Source organism: Embiotoca jacksoni, unplaced genomic scaffold, assembly GCF_022577435.1.
Source record: "Embiotoca jacksoni isolate LCO1_2020_lvr unplaced genomic scaffold, fEmbJac1.0.p SCAF_26, whole genome shotgun sequence".
Lineage (NCBI taxonomy): Eukaryota > Metazoa > Chordata > Actinopteri > Embiotocidae > Embiotoca > Embiotoca jacksoni.
Genome location: NW_027185377.1, coordinates 2,329,417 through 2,351,292, shown reverse-complemented (window position 1 = coordinate 2,351,292; position 21,876 = coordinate 2,329,417). Strand labels below are relative to the sequence as shown.

The 21,876-nt window shown below is 42.4% G+C and overlaps 3 protein-coding genes across 3 annotated transcripts; all 3 read right to left on the bottom strand.

Moving 5' to 3' along the window:
• Positions 1-4,648: 4,648 nt before the first annotated feature.
• On the bottom strand, positions 4,649-5,979 carry hoxb5b (homeobox B5b). The gene is made up of 2 exons (XM_069159795.1): positions 5,355-5,979; positions 4,649-4,896 (listed from the first exon to the last, which is right to left on the bottom strand). The coding sequence occupies exons 1-2, from the start codon at positions 5,977-5,979 to the stop codon at positions 4,649-4,651; spliced, it is 873 nt and encodes a 290-aa protein (XP_069015896.1).
• A 1,301-nt stretch (positions 5,980-7,280) lies between these two features.
• hoxb6b (homeobox B6b) lies at positions 7,281-8,975 on the bottom strand. Its single transcript, XM_069159797.1, has 2 exons — positions 8,525-8,975; positions 7,281-7,561 (listed from the first exon to the last, which is right to left on the bottom strand). Exons 1-2 carry the CDS (start codon positions 8,973-8,975, stop codon positions 7,281-7,283), a joined length of 732 nt encoding a protein of 243 aa, XP_069015898.1.
• Positions 8,976-13,472: 4,497 nt separating this feature from the next.
• ttll6 (tubulin tyrosine ligase-like family, member 6) lies at positions 13,473-20,887 on the bottom strand. Its single transcript, XM_069159801.1, has 16 exons — positions 20,833-20,887; positions 20,647-20,742; positions 20,364-20,402; positions 19,663-19,781; positions 19,169-19,299; positions 18,911-19,067; positions 18,664-18,807; positions 18,403-18,488; positions 18,096-18,321; positions 17,707-17,885; positions 17,342-17,530; positions 16,846-16,999; positions 16,229-16,510; positions 15,958-16,092; positions 14,954-15,110; positions 13,473-14,408 (listed from the first exon to the last, which is right to left on the bottom strand). The coding sequence occupies exons 1-16, from the start codon at positions 20,885-20,887 to the stop codon at positions 14,152-14,154; spliced, it is 2,406 nt and encodes an 801-aa protein (XP_069015902.1). The 3' UTR covers positions 13,473-14,151.
• Positions 20,888-21,876: the final 989 nt, after the last annotated feature.

The window sequence follows — 21,876 nt, the reverse complement described above, 5'->3', positions numbered from 1 at the left end:
CACCAAGTCTGATATTTAGAAAGACAATTAATAAAGTTTTTAATGCTTAAAATTTGCACTTTTGCATGTAAATAAATCCTTAATAAAAGGTTTAATATTTAGAGTTGGCGGTTAAAATGTTAGTAAATCATTATTAAAGGTTTTTAAGGACAAAGTCTGCGCTTATAAATTATAACATTATGATAAAGACGAAACAGTTCTCCTACAGAAAAGTCTAAATACTTCTATTTCCAACTAGGATGTGTCGGAGTGTTTTCAGCGCCCTCTACAGGATGGACAGGCACCTTTGTTGTCATGGTAACAACAAATTAAAAAAAACTCGTAATTAAGGTTGTGACACGGTGGCAGTTTGGTTACGTTGAGGAAAAAAATCGTGGTTAAAATAGGCTAAGTATGTTTGTTACGTAATTTATTTTTTGTATGTTACGTGGCCTACAATATGTAAACTAGCTATCGTGTATAAGATAAAATATGAAAAAGATGACTATTTTTATTTATTTTTTTGGGTGCATGACTCAACGGTTAATCGGGCGAAAATCCTGTACGAACTTTGTCCCTCTTTATACTTCTTCAACTGACTTCCTGTTCTGCTCGCGTCATAACTACTATGGCCACTAGAGGTCGCAATAAATGTGAAAACGGGCCGCATTTCAACAGCTTGTAAAGACAAGAGTGGTACTCGGTGTCTTGAAGATTTAAATCTGAAGCTATGAATGTTAATTAGTCATTAATAAAGAGTTTCAGCAAGTCTGCCGATATAAATGTTAATACGTTTTTCATGAACGGATTTTGTGTCCAGAACGTCTGCAGCACTTTTCTAAAAATAATCTCTCCGATTTTATAAGGAGTCAAAAGAAGTTTCTACAATCTGCAAACCCAGAATTATTCATGGTTTACAAGGTATTTATAAAGCAATAATGAATGATTTATTAACCATTGATAAGTTGATTAGTTGAAAGTAAGTCCTTTAGTAAGTTTAAATTGTATAAATAAAGTTTTACTTTAGAAACTTAGATCAGATCTTTTATTTACTATGTAAAAATATGACTACCAAAAAGAAAAAATATTCGATTGCAAGTATAAATTCTGCCTTTCAAAATCCTAGAAATCCATAGTAGCCTATAAGGAATAAATTATTTGTATCAAACTGTATTAAAAGTTTTAAATACATCATATACAACTCTCTAGTGGTTTCAAACATAAGGGTCAGGGCCATCCAGAGGGTCACAAAATAAGTGTGAGGTCACTTTGACAATAATTTATATAATATGTAACTTTTCTCTTTTTTTTCCTAATTTTATGAAATTTTGAATAATTGAACTTCTTTTTTGGCTCAAAAAGTTATTGAAACAAAACAATCTGAGAAGTGTAGACATTAGAAAGAGGACTTTTTTTTAAGCAGAAACATAAATGTCCTCCATTGGTGATTAAAGATGAATAATAAAGTGAAAAGAAACAGCAGCTCAGTCTGATTACGGTCCTCCTACTCAACCTGCCCAAACCTAAAGAGAGAACTCATAAACAAGCTCGCCTTTCTTTTTTTTTTGTCCTGCTCTGTAACCTCCATGCCTCCAATGATGAGCAGAAAAAAATAACAGCCTCATCCATCATCTGCCAGGCCGGTCTGAGGCGCCCTCTGCTGGCGGAGCAGCTGCATTACAAACACCTCCAACATACAAACCAGCTGCAGCAGAGGTGAACTCAACCCACACAGGCTGCCAGATGTTGGGCATCCATGACACGATAAACCAGCCTCTCCATATATGTTACATGTATTTCATCAATATTATTAAAATTAATGGGACTGCATTAGATTTAATGTGAGAGGTAGGATGATTTAAAATGGCTGTAAATGGAAAATAAATACAGTTCTCTTGTGTACATTAACTATTAAAGCTGATATATAACAGTGTATTATTTGGATTAACTGGGTTTTAACTGAAGCTGCAGCAGGAAATAGATGTTATTCTTAAAAAAAAAAATAGAACCCATATTGAATTCAAAATAAAGGTCGTGGATGCTTTAAGCTTTCTGCATTTCCTGCACCACATATCTTAATTTTGTTGCAAACATTTACGCGGCTTGTTTTTTGCCAGTGATTTACACTCAACGTTAAAATTAGTAGAGAAATTAAAGCACACGAGTCTGTTCTCTCCTGACTTTTTTTTTTTTTCCTCCTCAGCGGTGACAGTGCAAAGTCTGGCAGCAGCGCGCTTCCTCCTGACGCATCTGCGGCTGCAGTCTATCGTCTCCTGACCCGGCGATGATCCCCGCCGCAATGAATTATGCATGAGATCCGGGTACAGATTACCCCTATCAATATGCAATACTCATTACGCTGGTTAAATTGCCACTTAATAGTTATGAATATGTGGAAAATGTCTGGGACCCATATAGCCCACACGACTGCTTTTTAACTTTTCTACCTGAAAACGAGAATAAGACTTTGAAAATATTGCACGAAGTCTCTCGCAAACCTTTAGATTCCTCGTAGATAATTTCATTATGTTTTATTAGTGGCCTGCAGACAATGCACTTAAAAAAAAAAATGTGTGTGTGTGTGTGTGTGTGTGTGTGGGTGGGGGGGGGGGGCTGATTTCTTTATGCAGGAGCAGTGAAGCCTGCGTGTGTCCAGCTCGGAGATGTCCGAGACTTCACCTTTGGCCGCTCGGTGACTTGACAGATTTGGATAAATCACTGCAGGGCCTCGCTCAAGTTCGTTTTCATGGCAGCTCCATAAAGCCTCTTATTAGCCTGAAAGAGATTTTTTATTTCTCCTCTAAAAACAATTTGGTGTTTTGGAAAACGAGTTAGATTTCTCTCTGTTCTTTAAAAAAAAAAAAAAAAAAAAAAAAAAAGAAGAAAAAAAAAAAGATATGTGAAGCAAATATTTGTGAATTCATTTTAAAAAAATTTTTAAAAAAAACAATAACAAGTTTTAATATTTTGTTGTATAGAATATTAAAAGTGACAAATAATTAGTGGGGAAACATTTGTGAAAAATATGACTTTGATCCTAAATTGTAGAAGTGTAAACAGCCTTATTTTAAGACTAAAAATCTGCACTTAAAAAAACCTCTGATATTCAAAGTGTAATTTAAGAATAAAAATTTAGCAGCCAGAGTGTTTTAAGGGAAACAAGCACTTCAAGCTTTTCAGCATCTTAAAGTAACCAAACATGGCTGGACACCACTTCCTTCCTCAGTCCAGCCTTTCCAGTCCCATCCACGCAGTTAAGCCGTCACTTTCATTCAAGGTTGTGAATTATATAGTACATTGTCTACTCCCCAAAACCATAAAACCAACTTTATGGACCTCACGTGACTTTTCACAGTCTGTAAGTAATATAGGCCTATACAATCTTTGGTAAGGAGGGATTTTTTTACCAACTTCAGCCTTGCCTATATCCCTGTAAAGGCATTCTTTCTGTTTTTTGTTTTTTGTTGTTGTTTTTTTAAGAAGGATTTATTTTTTTTTTATTTTTTATCAGCAACATGTTTTTTGGGGGCTAAACGCGCGTCTCGCTGCAGGGAGGTCAGAGCAGAACAGGTAAGTTCTTAAAAACTCAACCAAAAAAAAACAAAAAACTGGGCTGAAATCGTGTTGTTTTGTGTGACATTTGGAGAAGTTTCACAGGTTAATCATTAGCGAGTCTTAATTTAGAAGAAGTTTGTGGCGAAGCTCCAAACTTTGGTGCGTAAGAGCAAGCGTTGATAATTCAGTGGAGACACGCTCGAAGCAATTGAGAGAAACTTTTATTTTCAAGCGCTATGAGTTCACTTACAAATACAAAAAGCTTATTGGCGAAAAAAAAAAAAAAAAAGAAAAAAAAAAGCTCACATCACTGCCTATATCCACATGAAGAACCCTTTGCACTAAAAATTTATCACATTGACAGGTTGAATACATTTGCATTGCTCATAATTAGTCCTAAACAATAATAATAATAATAATAATAATAATAATAGATGCACAAAATATCCTAGAGCTACACATTGGCTTGTTTATGAAAGTTTATGGATCTTAATTGGCCACAAGTTAACCATCAAAAATAGCAGTAAAAGTTACACTAAAGCGCTTCGGATGGCCCCGGAATACATTACATTCAATGGAGAGCAGCATATGGTTTGGAAACTTGTTTTTTTAAGTTAGTTTTTTTTTTTTTTTTTTTTTTTTTAATCTTTCTTTGTTTTTGTTTTTTAACTGTACATTGAATTTACTCCTGTTAGACCGTCAAGAAGTTACAATAAAGAGCTCAAGTTGAAACACCTTCAAGAGAGAGAGAGAAGAGAAGAGAAGAGAGAGCAAAGAGCATGGACAAATACCCCCAAGTAATATTTACATCTTAACTTTGTTTTTTTTTTGTTTTTAAAGGACATCTAAGGTATCAATAGAACAACAACAGGGAAACTAAAAAAATGGCATCTTAAGACCACAGAATACTTCTTCTTCTATCACAATATAGCATGCTGGAAGGTGCTGCGCTTTCAATAGCTTTACAGTACTCATGGATTTCTTTTTTTTTTTTTTTTTAAATTTTATTATCATTTTTTTACTCTCTCCCCCACACACCACACACACACACACACACGCACACACACACACACACGCACGCACACACACACACAAACAAAACAAAAAAAGTTATTCAGTTGTGGAAGGCGCTGCCTCCCGTTACAAGACTCATGCTTTTCAGTTTATTGTCCTTCTTCCACTTCATCCTGCGGTTCTGAAACCAGATTTTGATCTGTCTTTCGGAAAGACACAGGGCGTGGGCTATCTCTATCCTCCGCCGTCTGGTTAGGTACCTATTGAAGTGAAACTCTTTCTCCAGCTCTAGCGTCTGGTAGCGGGTGTACGCGGTTCGGGCCCTTTTTCCATCAGGTCCAGTCATATCTACAATTTTACAGAAAATCCAGAAAGAATTAGCAACTGCACCGCAACAACTACTTTGACTTTCTTTTTCTTGGTTTCGGCTTGCACCAGTAGGATTAGGTGTAACACAGCATGACATGATGCAGGGAGGGAAGCATGCAAACCAACACGGACACATCACAACACAGACGCAGCCACGGTTCTTGTTTTTGCCCCCCTTTTTTTCTCGTCTCGAGCTCGCGCCCATGCACAGCCAAAGCCTCGCACACTCTGGCCTCACATTAAATCCACCAAACTCTCTCCAGATTGCAGTTTAACCCCAACCAAAGAGCAAAACAACCCCACCACGACTTCACAAACACCGCCCCGGTCCAGTCATCCACACCAGCCTGCTCACTCATGCAACACCTGACAGATTTATGACACACCGGCAGCGTGACATCCTTCAAAACAAAATATTATTAGACGTGTAAATATACCATGGCTTATGTGCAGTTTCCGCATCCACGGGAATATTTGTGGCGTTTGGCAATCGTTTGATGAGGGAGTGGAGGAGGTGGCGTTGGGTTCCTGGTGCTGCTGCTGCTGCTGCTGCTGCTGCTGCTGCTGCTGCTGCGCCCGAGGTGCCGAGCTGGCGACGCCGCTGCTGTGCGCACCGTCCTCGGTCTCGGAGGCGACGGTGGCGTCCTCTATCTCCGTGAAATGGGCGCTGTTGCTTTTGTTGAGGCTGTTGCCGCCCGAGGTCGCGCTCCGGTCAGAGGGAGGAGAGGGGCTTTTTAGTTCCAGCTGCTCCCGGCCGGCCGTGGCGCACGACGGCGGCACCGGATCTGGAGAGGAGAGCGAGCAGTTGGGCGTCTGTCTGTAGCGGGCGTCCGGCCCGAATCCCCGGGCATCCTCTCTCACGGCCCCGAAGTGGCTGCCGGTGTTGGTGCGGTTCACGGTTAGGTCCATGCCATTGTAGTTGTAGCCGAAAGACCCGGAGTGCATGGTGCCAGGGTCTCTGAAGGAGCCGTTCACAGCGCCGTTAGTCCCATAATTTAGTAACTGATAGTCGGAGCCATTTGGATAGCGCCCTGAGAACGAGTTTACAAAGTAAGAGCTCATTTGCTTGGATTTTTAAAGCCTCGATTTGTAGATCTTTGTCGCTATAATCCTGTGTGCTTGCACGATTTATGGATGCAATCATGAATTATAAGCAATGAAGCCCTACTGTACTTTGCCAGGTATGCGGCCAAATATGGGAGAGCGTTCGGGAATCACGTGCCTTTGTTGACCAGTCGTAAATCCTCACTGATGACTTCAAGAGGTAATTCATGCTCCATGGTTACAAATGATGACGAAATAATGGTCGTTAGGCTCCAGTCAATGGTGCCTCCCCGCTGCGCCCCGAGAGCCGCGCAGGCAGAGGGCGCCATCTTGCGGACAGAGGTGGTACTGCTCCGGCGGGACGAGCCTGTCAGGCCCCCGGAGTCATCCATCATTTATGTAACACGCTGATAATGTAGGCCACAAAAGGCTCAGGTAACACATAACGGAGACTTATCAGCCCCACTGTTGTCAGTTTATCCTGCAGAGTGTCAAACCGGAAATTATTTCAACGTTTACACGGAGTTTATGTGAATTTATGGGCTTTTTGTGAGTTTAGAAGCAACATAGACGCCTGTGATATTATTAATAATATTAAATTGAGACTAGAAATAATTATAATTTTCTTTTGTGCAGAAATGACACCACCAGATTTTCCAATATACATCAAAAAGCCTTTATTTTCTATGTACAATTTCCTAAACAAAATATTGCACACAATATCCAGATGTGCATTGAACACGGGTGAACAACAATAAATAACATGGAACATTTCCTTATCTGTACAAATTTAAGTGGTTGATGGCACAGCTGTAAACAACAAGCCTATAGACTATCACAGAGCAACTACACCACAGGATGGAACAGGAAAAGGACAAAAACAACAACAACAACAAAAAACACTTTTAAATGCCACGAGGGTCCAAAATAAAACTCAGTAGACCTACGATCATGAGGTAACAACATCGTCGAAAACTAAAACACACAAAAATTATGTACATTTTGGCGGATTTTTGCATAGTCCCCTAAAAAAAACACACACGAGCACAAGGACAAACAGAGGAGGACCTGATTTTAAACCTAATGCGGACATAGTTACCGTGCAGATGCTGAAAGAAAGTCACTCTACACGTCTCTAACATGGGATTTGCAGCACTTTATATCTACAAAGAAATAATACATCGTTTTATTTTGGGGGTTTGAGTGTGCACATAAACACACACACACACACACACACACACACACACACACACACACACACACACACACACACACACACACACACACACACACACACATGCCTTTGTTTCAGTGTCCTTTTAGCTCTTCTTCTCCGCCTGCTGCTGCTGCTGCTGCTGCTCCTCCTCCTCCTCCTCGGGCGTCTTTGAAGGATTCAGGAGTTTGTTCTCCTTTTTCCACTTCATCCTGCGGTTCTGAAACCAGATTTTGATCTGTCTCTCCGTCAGACACAGGGCGTGGGAGATCTCTATCCGCCGCCTCCTGGTCAGGTAGCGGTTAAAGTGGAACTCCTTCTCCAGCTCCAGAGTCTGGTAGCGGGTGTAGGTCTGTCGGCCCCTGCGGCCACTGCTGCCAAACGGGCCTGCAATCAAAAAAAAAAGGGGGAATCCCATCGGTTAATGATTAAATGTTTGTCTGGAGTGAATTTTTTTTAAAGTGTAAAAGAAAAATCTACCTGAAAGTGCACTCAAAATCTGAAGTGGTGTATCTGGAAAAATACAATAAAGTGATGATTCGTTGTTTTTTAACATACAAATTTTAGCTTTGTGCGTAAAAAGTAGAAAATAATTAACTTTGCTGTTATATCTACACATACGTTAAACATTTTATCCCATAAAATTCCTTTTCCAGCCTTGCTATGGTTACGCATACATCTCAGGGTGGCTCCCACTATCTTATATTAATTTTTAATAACATATTCTATCACTACATTTCCCAATAACATCCCTTAATTACGCGTGCCAATGACGCACCTTATAAAGAATTAAAACAATGTCATTAAAGTAGGATGTAGCCTTTAAATGTACAAAATGTGGCATCCACATACTGTTCCAACACAGAATAGGAGTGTGTAGTCAGAAGGAGTCTGCGCAACCTCTGCGTGTTTTGTTTTCAATTTACAGTGAGACCGATTTTTGTGTTTCCATTTTTAAATCGCTGCTCATAGTGTTTCCGTAAAAATCTGAAAAAAAGGCCATGTGACACGGAATCAGAACTTTAAGTTGAAGCTCGGCTCATGTAGGCCCAGCCCGTGCGTGGGCTGCTGTGTGTGCGCGTGCGGTCGTGTATGTATGTGATGATGATGTAGTAGCCAAAAGCCCTGAAGGCGCACGAAGATCCCCGTGCGTAATCTCTACGATCACAAATTAATGGAATCATCTCATTATTTGACGTGGATTTCTGTTTATAAACGCTGAGCTGATGAAATATTCCACAGTTGACTGACAGGTCGCCTTGTCTCTGCCTGTGAGGCTCACTTCATGCTCTCCTGCACCTCCGGGCAGCGTCACAACAACACAGTGAAACATGCAACTGTGGTACTCACCGGCGGAGCAGGCGTTCATCCTCTGCATCCACGGGTAGATCAGAGTGGACGACTTGTCGTCGATGCTGCTGCTCATGCTGACAGTTTGCTCCGGGCACTCCGCTTTGCGCTGCTGGTGCTCCTGAGTGACGAACAGCGGCTGGTCCTCGCGGCTCGAGAAAGCGCACGAGCCCTCCGCGTCCTTGTAGAAAGTACCGACCGGGTTGTAGTCGCAGGGCGCTGCGCCGCCGGCCCGGCCGTAGATGGCCGCGGCCGCTGCGCCCGTCTGCTGGTAGTAGGACGCCGGGTAAACCTTCTCCTGCATGTTGGCTGCTCCATATGTGGCCGCGTTGGAGTAGTGTCTTAACGGATCGGTGTATCCCGAGGAATAGAGCGGTATCTGACCCAGGAGAGAGTCCTGTCCTCCCGGTAGAGACACGGGAAAAGTTGAGTTAACAAAATAGGAACTCATTGGGTGGACAACGGGGTGTATATACTCCGGAGGAATATGATTTGTTGTCTTTTATAGTCCAAGTGGTTTTGCCATTACTTTATCGGAGATTTGGTTTTTGCTGAAAGGGGGGGTTGTGAGGTGCCACTGAATACAGAGGGGAAGTGTACCATCTGATCAACCGCTGGCCAATCACGGCCGTCTGTGCTTGCACTATTGCACCCATGGGGGGCTCTTGTTGCGCGCAGGAGTCCCCGGTGAATCGAAATGAAGCGCTCGAGCTTGTCGGTCTTTACGCACGGTCACGCACACACTCACAGAGATGCTACGACTCGGAGAAACATCTAGATACTTTTTTTTAAAGCCGCATTCTACACATACAAGCTGTATATGAAGAAACACATGATTTTGTTTTATGCAAATGCAAAACAAGCTCGCACAAACTCTCCTTCTCTCTCTCTCTCTCTCTCACACACACACACACACACACACACACACACACACACACACACACACACACACACACACACACAGTTCAAAAAGCAAAAACAAAGCAATGCCAAACATTTTCCAGTTAGGCACAAACTCAAACAGCCATCTCTGCGTCTTCCTCGTCCTCTACAACCTCCACTTCCATCTCAACAAACAATCTATAGCTGACAAACACCAATCAAATCCTCTTTTCTCAAAACAACTGCCAGAAAGCCTCCGACTGTGCACGTGCTGATGCGTCAATAACGCAAATGTTTCCCTCTTCAAAGGTGTGAGCTCATCGTGACTCCTGATTGATCACCACCTCTGACTGAAGTCCACGAAGACGCGCAGAGAGCAGCACTCAGGGAGGGCACGCGCTTGCACGCAGAACATCATCATCACCATCACCATCATCATCATCATCACCTGAACGCACCGTGATCAAGTGGACAATGACTTCACAGTTGGTAAGTAACAGTAAGTATGAAGGTAGAGGTGGGGATAAGTGTCAGGTATTTGCCATCCTGCCACGTGCGTCATGAGTTATTGTCCCAATAAAATCGTTATTTAGGAATAATTAAGCAGATCAATTAACGTTAGGAGCTAATATCACATTCACGAGATCAATCAATTGACTTTTATAATTAATAATCCAAAAATTTGGTGTCTGATGTAGAAGTTAAAGCATTTATATAGACTAGTTAATAATACATTACATGCAAAATGTACAGGGAAAATGTATATCCCTTTTAATTAAATGTTAAAATCTATATTTGTTATAAATAAATCATAGTCATTAGTTTTTTTTTATTAACTAGGCAAATTCAGTGAATTAAATTGGCGTTTACCTTCAGCAAAGTTGAAATTTTAAATAGAAAATGTAATAAAAATAATGAAATAAGTGTATTATATTGTTAAGATAACATGCATATCAAATTTGTAAGTGTTTTTGAAAGAATTACGCAAAAAACATTGTTGAATATTTGCACCATATTCGTTTAGAATAATCCTATTTTCACTTTTGGTGTTTTGCATTAAATCCACTTTGTTCATCTAGCAAAGACTTTTATTTTGGATCATTTGTTTCTAAAACATTTCCATTTAAGTCTCTAGGTTTTAATTTAAAACAAAAATATGAATTTTAATCTTGAAGGGCGCCTCTCAACCAGGCCGCAACTCCTGCAGCCTGATGACAGCTGCTGCACATTTGGAAACAGTGAATATCGCTCTGCACTGACACAAACACGGTCTCATGTTTTTATGTCACATTATGACGCTATAAAACCGTCGGATCAAACAAGACACAGAAAAAACGCCGCAGAGGCGCCACAAGCAGAAAATAAACAAATAAAAAGGCGAAATGTGGAGAATATTGACTCCATAGTTCTTTAAAATCAAACATGGGATTTACAAGAGGATATATTTGTAAGGAAATGTTAGAAATGTGGAAGAAAGAAAAGGCGAAAAGGCGGAATGAGGCGACAGCACTGCGCATAAACGAAATCTGGCACGTTTTTCAGAATAAAAGTCCAACAATAAATAATAAAAAATAACTAAAAAGAATGTAACCTATAGGCAGAGTAAAGGTAGTAGAGATTTAGCAGATTTTTTAAGAAAAACCTTCGTTAAGCAGTAGCGTAGGCCCCTCTATGACCATCATCATTACCATCATCATCATTATCAAAGTCAAGCCTGTCTGGCCTGCAGTCGCCGGATTATATAACATCCTCAGTCCTCTCCAGGCCTCTATAACTCGGACCATGCGCGTATTTACACTCATTTTTAGGTGAAATGTTTTGGTCTGTGGGCGCTTTTTAAGGCGCTGCAGCATCTCAGGGGTTAAACAGAGGGCGCAGCAACTGGTTGTGAATAGCACAAACAGCGCAAGACTAGAAAAAAAATAATAAGACGCAGCACCTTTTGGATATTTCTTAGAGACAGATCTTCCTATTTCCAGAAATATAAACAGCAGGCCTGCAGTGACAGCTCAGCCACAACAGTGCCGCTGCACCAGCAGGGCTGAGTTGATCTGCTATATTAGAAACATGGTGCCCTTACCTTTGTTGATAATCCATCATTTCCAGTGTGGGTGCCAACTCCGCACGAGCCCCTCTCGTTTCCTGTCAACGCCGTTCCCACCACCACCACCACCACCACCACCACCACCAAATCCCCCACTTTGTTTAAGTGATTTCATGAAAGTAATCCCTCCATCCAGGAGTGTGGAGATCCCTCATTTTCAGCCACACAAGTACAAGCCACATTATCATGGCGCACAACGGCGAGAGACGGCGTCGCGCGCACGGACTTGGCTCCCCATCGCCCCACTTTTGGAAAGATTACACGCACGTATAGAAAGAAGCAGGCCAGCCTCGCACATCAACGCTCCACACGCGTGTTGCATATACAAAGAGTCCCAGAAAAAAAAAAAAGGCTTGTGTTACTAACTGTTAAGTGAACGAGCGGTGGAAAACAGCAGCTGCAATATAACCTCATGGGAAATAAGTTCCCATTCCTGCTGTCCACATGACCGTCAGCGACCAATCCCCGAGCCGCGCGAGTCGTAAACTTCCACGGCAAAGTTGTAAATTTTCATAAACAGCAGCCGTTTTTGTGCTTTAGACGCGCTTTCTCATCGCCATCTTTATTTTCTCCAAAGCCTGAGATGTTTGGAGTTTGACGGCGGATGAAAAGGAAAGTGCGAGGATGTGGGAAATGTTCAAAGACGGTTGGTGAGCTCGGTTCTGTTGCAGCCTGCAGGTTTGTAAAAAGGTTCGTACAGATTCTTATTGTTCTCTAATCACAGCTGCATGTGGTTATCAGTTAATTAAGGGTTTTGGGAATCAGTTTTGTTTTTTTGGCTTCAAATTCCTGAAGCTGATGGGAAATATGTTCCACTTTCAGCAAAAATAAATCGTGTGATCTCTAAACCTCAAACGCGGACTATTAAGGCTCTCATTTTGGTAAAATAATAAGATTTCAGGCATACAATTTTTTGCTTTAAAGACTATTATTATGTCTCAAATTTGGGGAGGAATTCCTTCAGTCACTGCGGATGAATTTGGCCAAAGATGGAGTCCTGAGGGAGATTTTAAGGTAAAAAAAAAAAACCTTGAAAAATCGTATTTTTCTGTTCAGGTTCTCCGGATAAATGAACCCCCTCGATTCTCCTTTTTATTATTGCTTCCATGTTTTTGTTTCCGCTCAGGTTTGTTTAAAAACCGTCTTTTCAGTTGGCGCACGGATGTCTTCCGACATTTATAGACGCAATAAAACCATAAATTCCTGAACATTCTTCCTCCGCTTTGATTTTTGTTTTCCCTCCAAGAAACTCAAACTCCAACAAACTGGTGTTTTTTAAAAAAAAAAAATTTAAATGCTACTTTGAAAAACAACAAATAAAAATTAGGAATCATAAAATAAAAGTCTAAAAAATGTCAGACAGAAGAGACAACAGGCTTCTCCTCCATTTAGGCCCATGTTTTAATAATCATTCCTAAATTAAACGTAATAAAAGACTAATATAAGTTATAAATAAGTAATATTTCTCTGTGGGCCTGTGAGGTTCAGAGAAGCCTGCAGGTTTGCGCACAAATCTCTTCATCAAATTTGGTTTTATGAGCTTTTTCGTTTATACTGTAATTTAATTCTCTTCTCTTTCTATGGCACGATACCAAAAAAATAAAATAAATCAATATTAATAATGAATTTATTCAGATTTTAAACTACTGGCCAAATATTTTAAAGTAGTGGGAGTTGTTTTGTAGTTTTTTGTTTTTTTTCCAGTTTTCCACCAAAACAAAGAAACCGGATGCAGAGACGCTGTAAAACTTTACGGCCTCTTAACGTTAACATGAAACCACACACATTTCTCCAACATTATTTCATAACTAAGCAGAACATGCAATAATATGAGAGAAAAAAAAATCATATTTGTTTTAATACCCTTAAAAAAGAAATAATTAGAAAAGAGAAATAAAGGAATATGATTAAAAATTGTGAAGAATCTGAGAATTCAATCAATGTAATGAAACTAAATCACCTAAAAAAAGAGATTTTATTGATCATCAGTGCAAATAAAGTTGTTTTCAATACTTGACTGCATAAAACAAGTTTCCTTGAGATGAGAAGCAGCAGGCTTATATTTTTAATCCCCCTCTGTTTAATGGGTTTATAACTGAATTGAATGTTAATTAAATTAAATTCGGTTCATTGAGTCCGTTTCTGTTAATATAAAAAAAAAATCTGAGTTCATTAGATTCTTGTTCTTTTTTTTTTTCAGAGGAAATGTGCAGATGTGATTCACACGTGTTATTTCAGGCCTGTCTGTTTTTATTTTGGCACCAGAGGTGAGGTTTGTTTGAGATCATTCATCCTCAGAGGAAATGATTCAGTCTGAGCACACAGTCAGTAGAAAAAGAAAAAAAAAAAAAAAAGTTAAAAAGCCATCATGTTGTTTGTGCAGTGCTGGAGCTCAGCGTGTGACTGCAGGTACAAAAAAACGTGACGTTCATCATGGGCACAGTGTGGTTCCGTATTTCACAGTTTATACCTCCATTTCTCCTCGAGTGCTGCTGCTGCTCTGTGTGTGTGTGTGTGTGTGTGTGTGTGTGTGTGTGTGTGCGTGTGTGTGTGTGTGCGTGTGTGTGTGTGTGTGTGTGCACGTGCGCGTGCGAGGAACCGTTTAATATGTGGACTCTCCGGGTGTCGGCGGTCCTGCGCCTCACGTCCCGGTCCCGTGCTCGGAGGCTCTGCGGGAGGAGTCGCGGAGGATGTGAGAGAAGCTAGGCCTCCTGACCAGCGGGGCGCGGGTGGAGATGACCAGCAGGCTCTGCAGGGCCGCGGGGGCGCAGGGCGGGTGGGAGCAGCGCAGGCCTCCTTTGGGGACGTGGTTTGTGACGGAGACGCCGCCGGGACGGGGCCGGGCGTCCGTGTGGGACCTGGTCCTGCTGTCCGGCCTGACAGCCAGAGAGCTGCTGGCTGCAAAACAGGAAGAGACCATATGAAACCTGAGACATCTCTCTTTAAATTCATAAACAAACATGGAACGACGGTCCAGAGGGTTTTCTGTTGGTTTTAATTACATTTTTATAAACTGGTACTCTCTGGAGACTATTCTAAAACTATACAGAGAACAATAATAACAAAATGATTTGGTCTAAATTGAGAGTACAGACTAATTATTTAACTATAAATAAGTACGTTTTTGTTGTAGGTGAGGATGAGCACAATAAATAACTACTTTTTATATTTTTAAAGTGAAATAATACGTTTTAAGAGTTATTTCCCTCCTTTTTACCGTGTAGTGTAATTTTTGTGATTCAAAATGCATTTACACATTTCCCTGCTGCTATATTTATTTTTTTAGAATAAACAGAAATAAAAACATTAAACAAATAAGCCATTTAGAGGCTGAATACTGAACGAAAGCTGTGAGGAGCTTGTAATATGATATTATTTAAGGTTTAAAAACAATCCCCTCCGAAGACTAACTTTCCTGAGTCCCCCTCCTGAGGTGAGTCTACCTGGCCAGGGCCTCTGCTGGGTGCTGACGGTCCTCCGTGTCTCTGCAGGCCTGCTGCGGCTCTCGGGCTCAAGCTGCAGGCAGGAGGTCTCGTTGTGGCTCCTCCGGTCGACGGCGGGCCTCAGCAGTCGCTGCTGTGTCATGTGGGAGTGAAGCTGCTGCAGTAATGAAATGAGCTCCTTTTAATTCTGAGTCATAATGATTATTCAGCACTGCAAATTATCTCTGAACGGCCTGAGTGTTCCGAAATGACAATGAGCTTATAAAAAAAAAGAAAAAAAGAAAGAAAGAAAGAAAAATCAAGTGTTGAAACATTTTCATTCGTTTCTGACAATTATTTTTTATTGTTTATACATTCGAGCAGCTGCTGAATCTCTGAGCCAGCTTTAAACTTGCATTTTAATTTCTTCACTTTCAGATATTAAAGCCATCAAATCTGCAGCGTTCAGCTGATGGAGCTGCAACAGGCAGAGATTTGATCCTGGGAGAATATTTCACTGACTCATAATCCAGTGCAGAACTTGAAAAACTATGAGGTGTTCCGAGCAGAAATGCAAAAACGAATCAATTAATTGAAATGCTGATTGAACAAAAAAATTAAATCAACTATTTTGATAAACAATAATTGATTTCAGTAATTTTTCAAAAGGGTTAAGGCTGCTCGTGCAAAAAAAAAAAAATAATAATAATTTAAATGTCTTTTAGACATGTATGGAATCTGAAATGACAGTTTTTCTAAATTTCTTAACATGTAATAAATTGACAGATTAATAAAATTTTTTATTTGCAGTTCTAAAAGTGTGAAACTGCAAAACAATCATAGAAAATGTTCTTTTTTTTTCTTTCATTTTCTATGAAAATTGCAGAAGTAACTGATTATTTTTTAATTATTTTTAAAGGGGCGGAGCTTCCTAAATGACTCATTTCCTTAATTAAAGCAGATCAGGGCAGAATGTACTGGATCATTTTGAGTGGAGATGCATTGTCCTGTTTCTCTGCAGGTACCTGATGAGAGATCTGAGAGCAGAGATGCTGCTGCTGCCGCTGCTGCTGCTGCTGCTGCCGCAGCTGCTGCCGCTGCTGCTGCTGTTGCTGCCGCTGCTGCTGCGTCCTTTGAGAAAACTGTGTCAATAAATCCAACTGAAATATAAAAACAGAGCAGCACAGTGACTGGAGGCTGAATTATTCTCATTTAATCAACAACAGACATCGAGTTGGAAACACTGAGAGCGGTTTGTTTTACGAGCAGGCTGTGATACCTGTAGTGGGGTCTTACCTTGGTCAGCTGCTGCCCGTGATGAGCCTGCCTACTGTGCTGCTGGACGCAGGCGTCCTGCACGACTTCCCCTCCCTCCGCCCGGCCCTGCAGCAGCTGCTGGATCTGCTCCACCACCCCCAGGTCCTGCAGAAGCTTCTTCCTCTGGAGCAGAGCACTGACCCTCTCCTGCTCCTCCATGCCTGCCTCCCACTCCTCCCACTCCCACTCCCCCTCCTCCCCTTGCTCCTCCTGTCGGACCTCTGCAGCCTCCGGGTCCCCCGACACGCTGGACAGAGGGAGCTGCGGAGACACGGGTAGACATTTGATTCAATTTGTTTTTATTGCCTCACCGTATATCTGCCGACGTGCATTTACAACACCAGCAGTTACTGTCACCGAATAACCTCGATTACAGCATTTGTATGTCCTGTCTGGACAATAAAAGATACTTTAATTCAAAATGAGAGGCATTAAATAAAAATCATCTGGAGGAATATTATTCCAGCTAATTTGCACTGGCTGCGTGGACATGGATAAGAGGTCAGTGAGAAGATGAGCCATTTGTCACGGGGTGAAGCCGTGTGTCTCCCTCTTGTGGCTCCATGTGGCCACTGCATCTTTCAGGACTGCCTCACCGGTTGCGGGTCACAGCTGGACACTGACGGTTGTGTGGATACTCGTGGTTTGAACCTCTCCCCCGCCGTCTCCCCTTGCAGGTCCCTCCTCCGGCCTGCCCGCAGGTCCCGCTCCTTCTGCTCCTGCTTCAGACGCAGCTCCTGCAGCTGCTGCCTGTAAATACAAACACGTTACGCTGTTTGCGTATCATTATTAATGTTTCATTCTCAGGGTATTTTGAAGGATTTTTTTTTTAAATGGCTGATAATTGTTTTACTTTGTGAAGGTCTGTGTACCTTTATTTTAAAAAGGTGCCACGTAAATAAAGATGTTTATTATAATCTAAATCTGCATTTATGTACAAAATTAAGCTAATTAAAAATCCCCTTTCTCCTGCTCTTTTTATTTTCCTCCTCTACTCTGCTTTAGAAGGAGGTTTTTACTCTCTGTGCATCACTAACAGCTCCCGCTCTCCACCGAGCTGCGCCGGGTGTGTCGGCAGCGCGCCGTGGGTACCTGGCACACTCCTCCCTGGCCTTGGACGCGGCGGTCTCCTGGAAGAGCGAGCTGCTGTGTTTGAAGTACTTGTCGTATTTCTCCCCTCCCTCTCTGGGATAGATCCTCCTGAAGCCTCCCAGGTGTTTGGCCTCGTACCTCCCCATCTGCTCCACCGTGGCGGCCTGGCACTGACGCAGCTCCTCCGACCTGGAGGGGAGAAAACACACACAGTAACACGGGGCCGAGTGTGTGTGTGTGTATGTGTGTGTGTGTGTGTGTGTGTGTGTGTGTGTGTGTGTGTGTGTGTGTGTGTGTGTGTGTGTGTGTGTGTGTGTGACCTTGAAAACAAAAAAAAACCTACACAAGATTAATCTTCAGCCTACCTGGCCTCTCTGGAGCATTTCTGCTGCAGCCTGTCCTTCACCCTGCGTCTCTCGTCTTTGGTGATCTTCCGACGGTCGCAGGCGCCGAGGTTGATGAGAACCAGCGTGTCGTACAGCATCGCGTCCTTCACCTCGCGGTCCAACTGCGAGTCGGTGGTAAAACTCGGGGAGTGATTCACCTGGGCACGAACACACACAAACATATTGACTGATTTAGATGCCGAGGCAAAAAAAAAAAAATAAAAAATCAAAGATCCCTTCATGAACATTTGAGCTCCTTAAGCCTCATGATGAACTGAAACATAAACCTGATTTAGTACATTTCTGTCATCTGTGAACGATGTGCATATCTGTGGTTGATATGTGACTGAGGTGTGGTGGTGTCTCACCTCCAGCACCCAGGGTCTGAGCCGGTGGTCCAGCAGCACGTCGAAGCCCAGGATCTCGAAGCAGGCGCTGCCCGTGGTGTGGTTGGGGAAGCACGTGTGGTAGTTGTGCTTGAGGATGGGGTGAGCGGAGATCAGAGTCTTTATGATCATGTCCTCGATGTCGCTCCACATCTTCTCCGTGTGACAGCCGATGGACTCCAGGAGTTTGTTCAGGGTGGACAGCTTTCTGGAGGACAAAAGAACGATAATAAATACGCATCTTTTTTTTTTTTTTAAGAGCATTATCACATCAGCAGTGTGGGTTTACCGTTTGCTGCCGGTGCCCTCATCGCGGACAAAGTTGACGCTGTTCTTGTTGATGGAGTAGTTGGTGAGATGCATGCACACATCCTCCTAACGTTAGAGAGACAAGGTCAGGTTTGTTTAACTGTCATGTTCTTCATGTTCATAGAAACAGCAAGTCGGCCAGTGTTAGACTTTTTAAATTTTTTTTTTTTTTTTTTTTGATCAGAATCAATATATTGTTCATTCTCATCGTGGACATTATGAAGAACACAGAAGTTCCTACCATGTTGCCGTGTGTCGGTTCGTTGTACTTCCTGGTGCAGAAGCGAGCCAGTCCCTCCTTGAACATGAATATGCTGAATGGGTCACATGACGTCACCAGCACGTAGATACGCAGGTCGAACTTGTATCCGTCGATTATCAACGGCTGCGGATGTGATTAAAAAAAACAAAAAACAAAAAAACATGTTTAGACCTCAAACTGTGTGTTTCTGTGCAGCTGCTGTATGTGCTGTTTAACACGTCCTCACCCTGGAGATGTAAACCTGGCAGATCATGTGCTCTCCGGGTGGAATGTCTTTAATGGATTTGGTGATGAAGATACCTTTGCCTTGGCAACCGGTGTCTGGCTTACAGATGTATGTCTTGCTTTTTTTGGCCCTGGTGTAAGCTTGGAAGTCACTGTAGCTGCAAAGCATGATCACATGAGACACGAGACTCACTGGGGGAAAAAAAAAAAAGCTAAAGAAAAAAAATAATAGTAATCAGAGTGGAGAGTTTAAACTGACTCTGCGGGGAGGCACCACGTCTGGGGGAAGATGTTGTAGTCTTTGGGGAACAGCTTGAGCATGCGGTTCATGTTCCTCGCCAGCAGATCTTTGCGGCAGATCTCACTCATCCCGGGGAAATGGTTTATTTTCTGAAAAGACAAGTGTGTTTACAGGGACTGTAACCATGAAGGTGAGGTATCACAATACTGATCTCTCCGTCTCACTCATCTTAAAAGAAAAGATTGAGGTATGTTGGTTATAACAATAGCTGTAATAATAAGTGAATTACCTCGTTAGATTACAAATTAAAAGCCTGAGTTGAAAGAAATCTCATAATCTCTATAAAAATATGTATTTTAAAAAAAAATCATATTTAGCATGTTGAGGAGAAAATCACAGCTTGAAATGTTTCCTGTGGCACAAATACAATTAGACATTTAATTTGTAAAACTGAACTTTAGTTCCGGCCTATCTTTTCTGAGGAGGGCAGCGATGGTGTTTGTGTCTCGTACCTGGTAGCGCTTCATGTCCTTGACGCGGTCCAGAGACACGGAGAAGTCGGTCCAAAACAGAGTCCAGTCGTCGCCCTCCGCCGCCTCTCTGAGGCCGTATCTACGAGCAGCTCGCCGCACTGACACAAATCAAACGTTAAACCTCTTTTACACGTTTCAGACTTTCCCCTGGACGCTGAATCCGGCAGAAGACATTTGCTCCCATTCAGGCACAAACGGATTATTAACGTTCGGCCTCACTCAGCGTGTAATACACCCGCCACTAGAGGGCAGCGTGTCTTTGTGGTGCCTGGTGCCACCTTTGCGTGAGAAAAATGACACAAGGTCACTTCACGTGATGTGTGGGTTTTGTCTCTGTTGTTTTTTTCCCCCTTAAACTAAACCACGTCTTTTTTTCACGCATTTTTGTTTTCCAGTGTGACACTGGCACGCCGCCCTCCAGTGGCGGGTAATATTACAGGCCTTTTTGTGATTTCAGGTTGCATAGTGGGTGTTTAAATTGACCCCAGAGGTGACATTTCTACAGGGACTTTACCATGTTGTAACACAAACTGTTGCCAAAAAGCTGGAAGCCATGTTTTGTCTATCACCGCAATAGGGCCAAAATAATTACAACAGTCATGTGTGCGGGGTTGTCCAGATGATTTTATACAAATGTTTGCTCAGTCTTTTTCTCGCTAGAATAATTCAGGTTAACCTACCACTTTCATATTTGCAGCTGGTGAGGTTGATCCACAGTCATCTGAAAGAGAAGAGACAGAAAGAGGGACAGACATCTGCTTTGCTGCACGGTCCTACAAATGTCTTTTATATGCCTCATCTTTCTCTGCCGAGCCATGGGGAGAAGTGAGAAAACGGAAAATCTAAGAGCCTCCAGGACGAGTTAAGAGAACCATAACTGTCGGGGTGCTCAGCGGTTAATACACCTGCGATGGGAGAATAACTGTGGAAGTACAAATGGAGGAGCTCCAGCAGCAAAGTACCTCTTCTTGTTTTTCCTCCTCTTCTTGTTGTGGATGGGCAGCGGCGTGCGGCTGCAGGCTTCCGTCGGGGTCTCGCCCCCCTCTCCTCCCTCTCCCCCCTCTCCTCCCTCTCCTCCCTCTCCCCCCTCTCCTCCCTCTCCCCCCTCTCCCGCCTCTCCCCCTCCGTCTTCCCCTCCCTCTCCCTGCTGCTCGTATTCCCGTGCATCATCCTTCCTGTCTGGGCTGTCCGCAGGTAGACCCATCCTGAACGAGCACAAAAACGGAGACAAATGAGCTCGTCTGATCTCGTAAGCAACTGCAAACAGCAAAACAAACCAAACAACGAATGATACCGTTTCCATTGTTCCGGCACTCATTTACTCATTTCCACGGCTCTGTTTTTAATGGGATGCAAAGCACAGCCTCACATTGAAATTCAATCAAACAGAACAAAGTACATGCTGTAAGTGCGCGTGCGGAATCATGTTTCCGTTTCCATTTCTCTCATCAGGTGAGTGCTCTGGCTGTCAGCACGCTCTCACACACCGGCATTCAAGAGTTATTGTGGCAGGACGGATACAAATAGTTGGTAACACAACGACAGCGGCAGCAGGGAGGGGGATTAATCCCAACACCAAGCACTGCAGGAACAATATCCACAAACAGAGTAACACTTTTTTAATTTCTTTTTATAAATGTTGATAAAAAAAAAAGAAAAAAAAAAGTGTGTCAGCGAGGTGAACGATACACTAAAAATATCTCAGCTGATTGGTTCTTTTATGATGGCTTTAGTAGAACCACCGATACGTCATCCCACCTGACAGCAGACTCTCTATGCTAAAAGCATTTTTAACACGTGACCACACTGAGGTGATGAAACATCCCTTCAATCAGGGAAGGAGCAGATTCTGAAATAAGATGACTAAAGCTGGTGTGTGATTCTATACGCGTGTCCGACATCCTTGTGTGTTGTTTTAGTGTTTAGTTCACAAAAATGAAGACCATCTTACGCTAACGGTCACAATATATGTGACCATAAGACTGTATTTAAACAGGGGGGAGGGGGGGCATTGAACACAGAAGTGAAGCTGAAAGGAATGCAGCAGGTAGACTGGACGAAATCTAAAATTCAGACATGATGATGACACCAGGTGAAAAGTTATTAGGATCCGTCCTCCGTCAGATATGAAAGTTTAATGCCTCTAATGGTTGTGGAGGTATTTTAGTCTGGACCGTGGCGGTGGACCGGCTG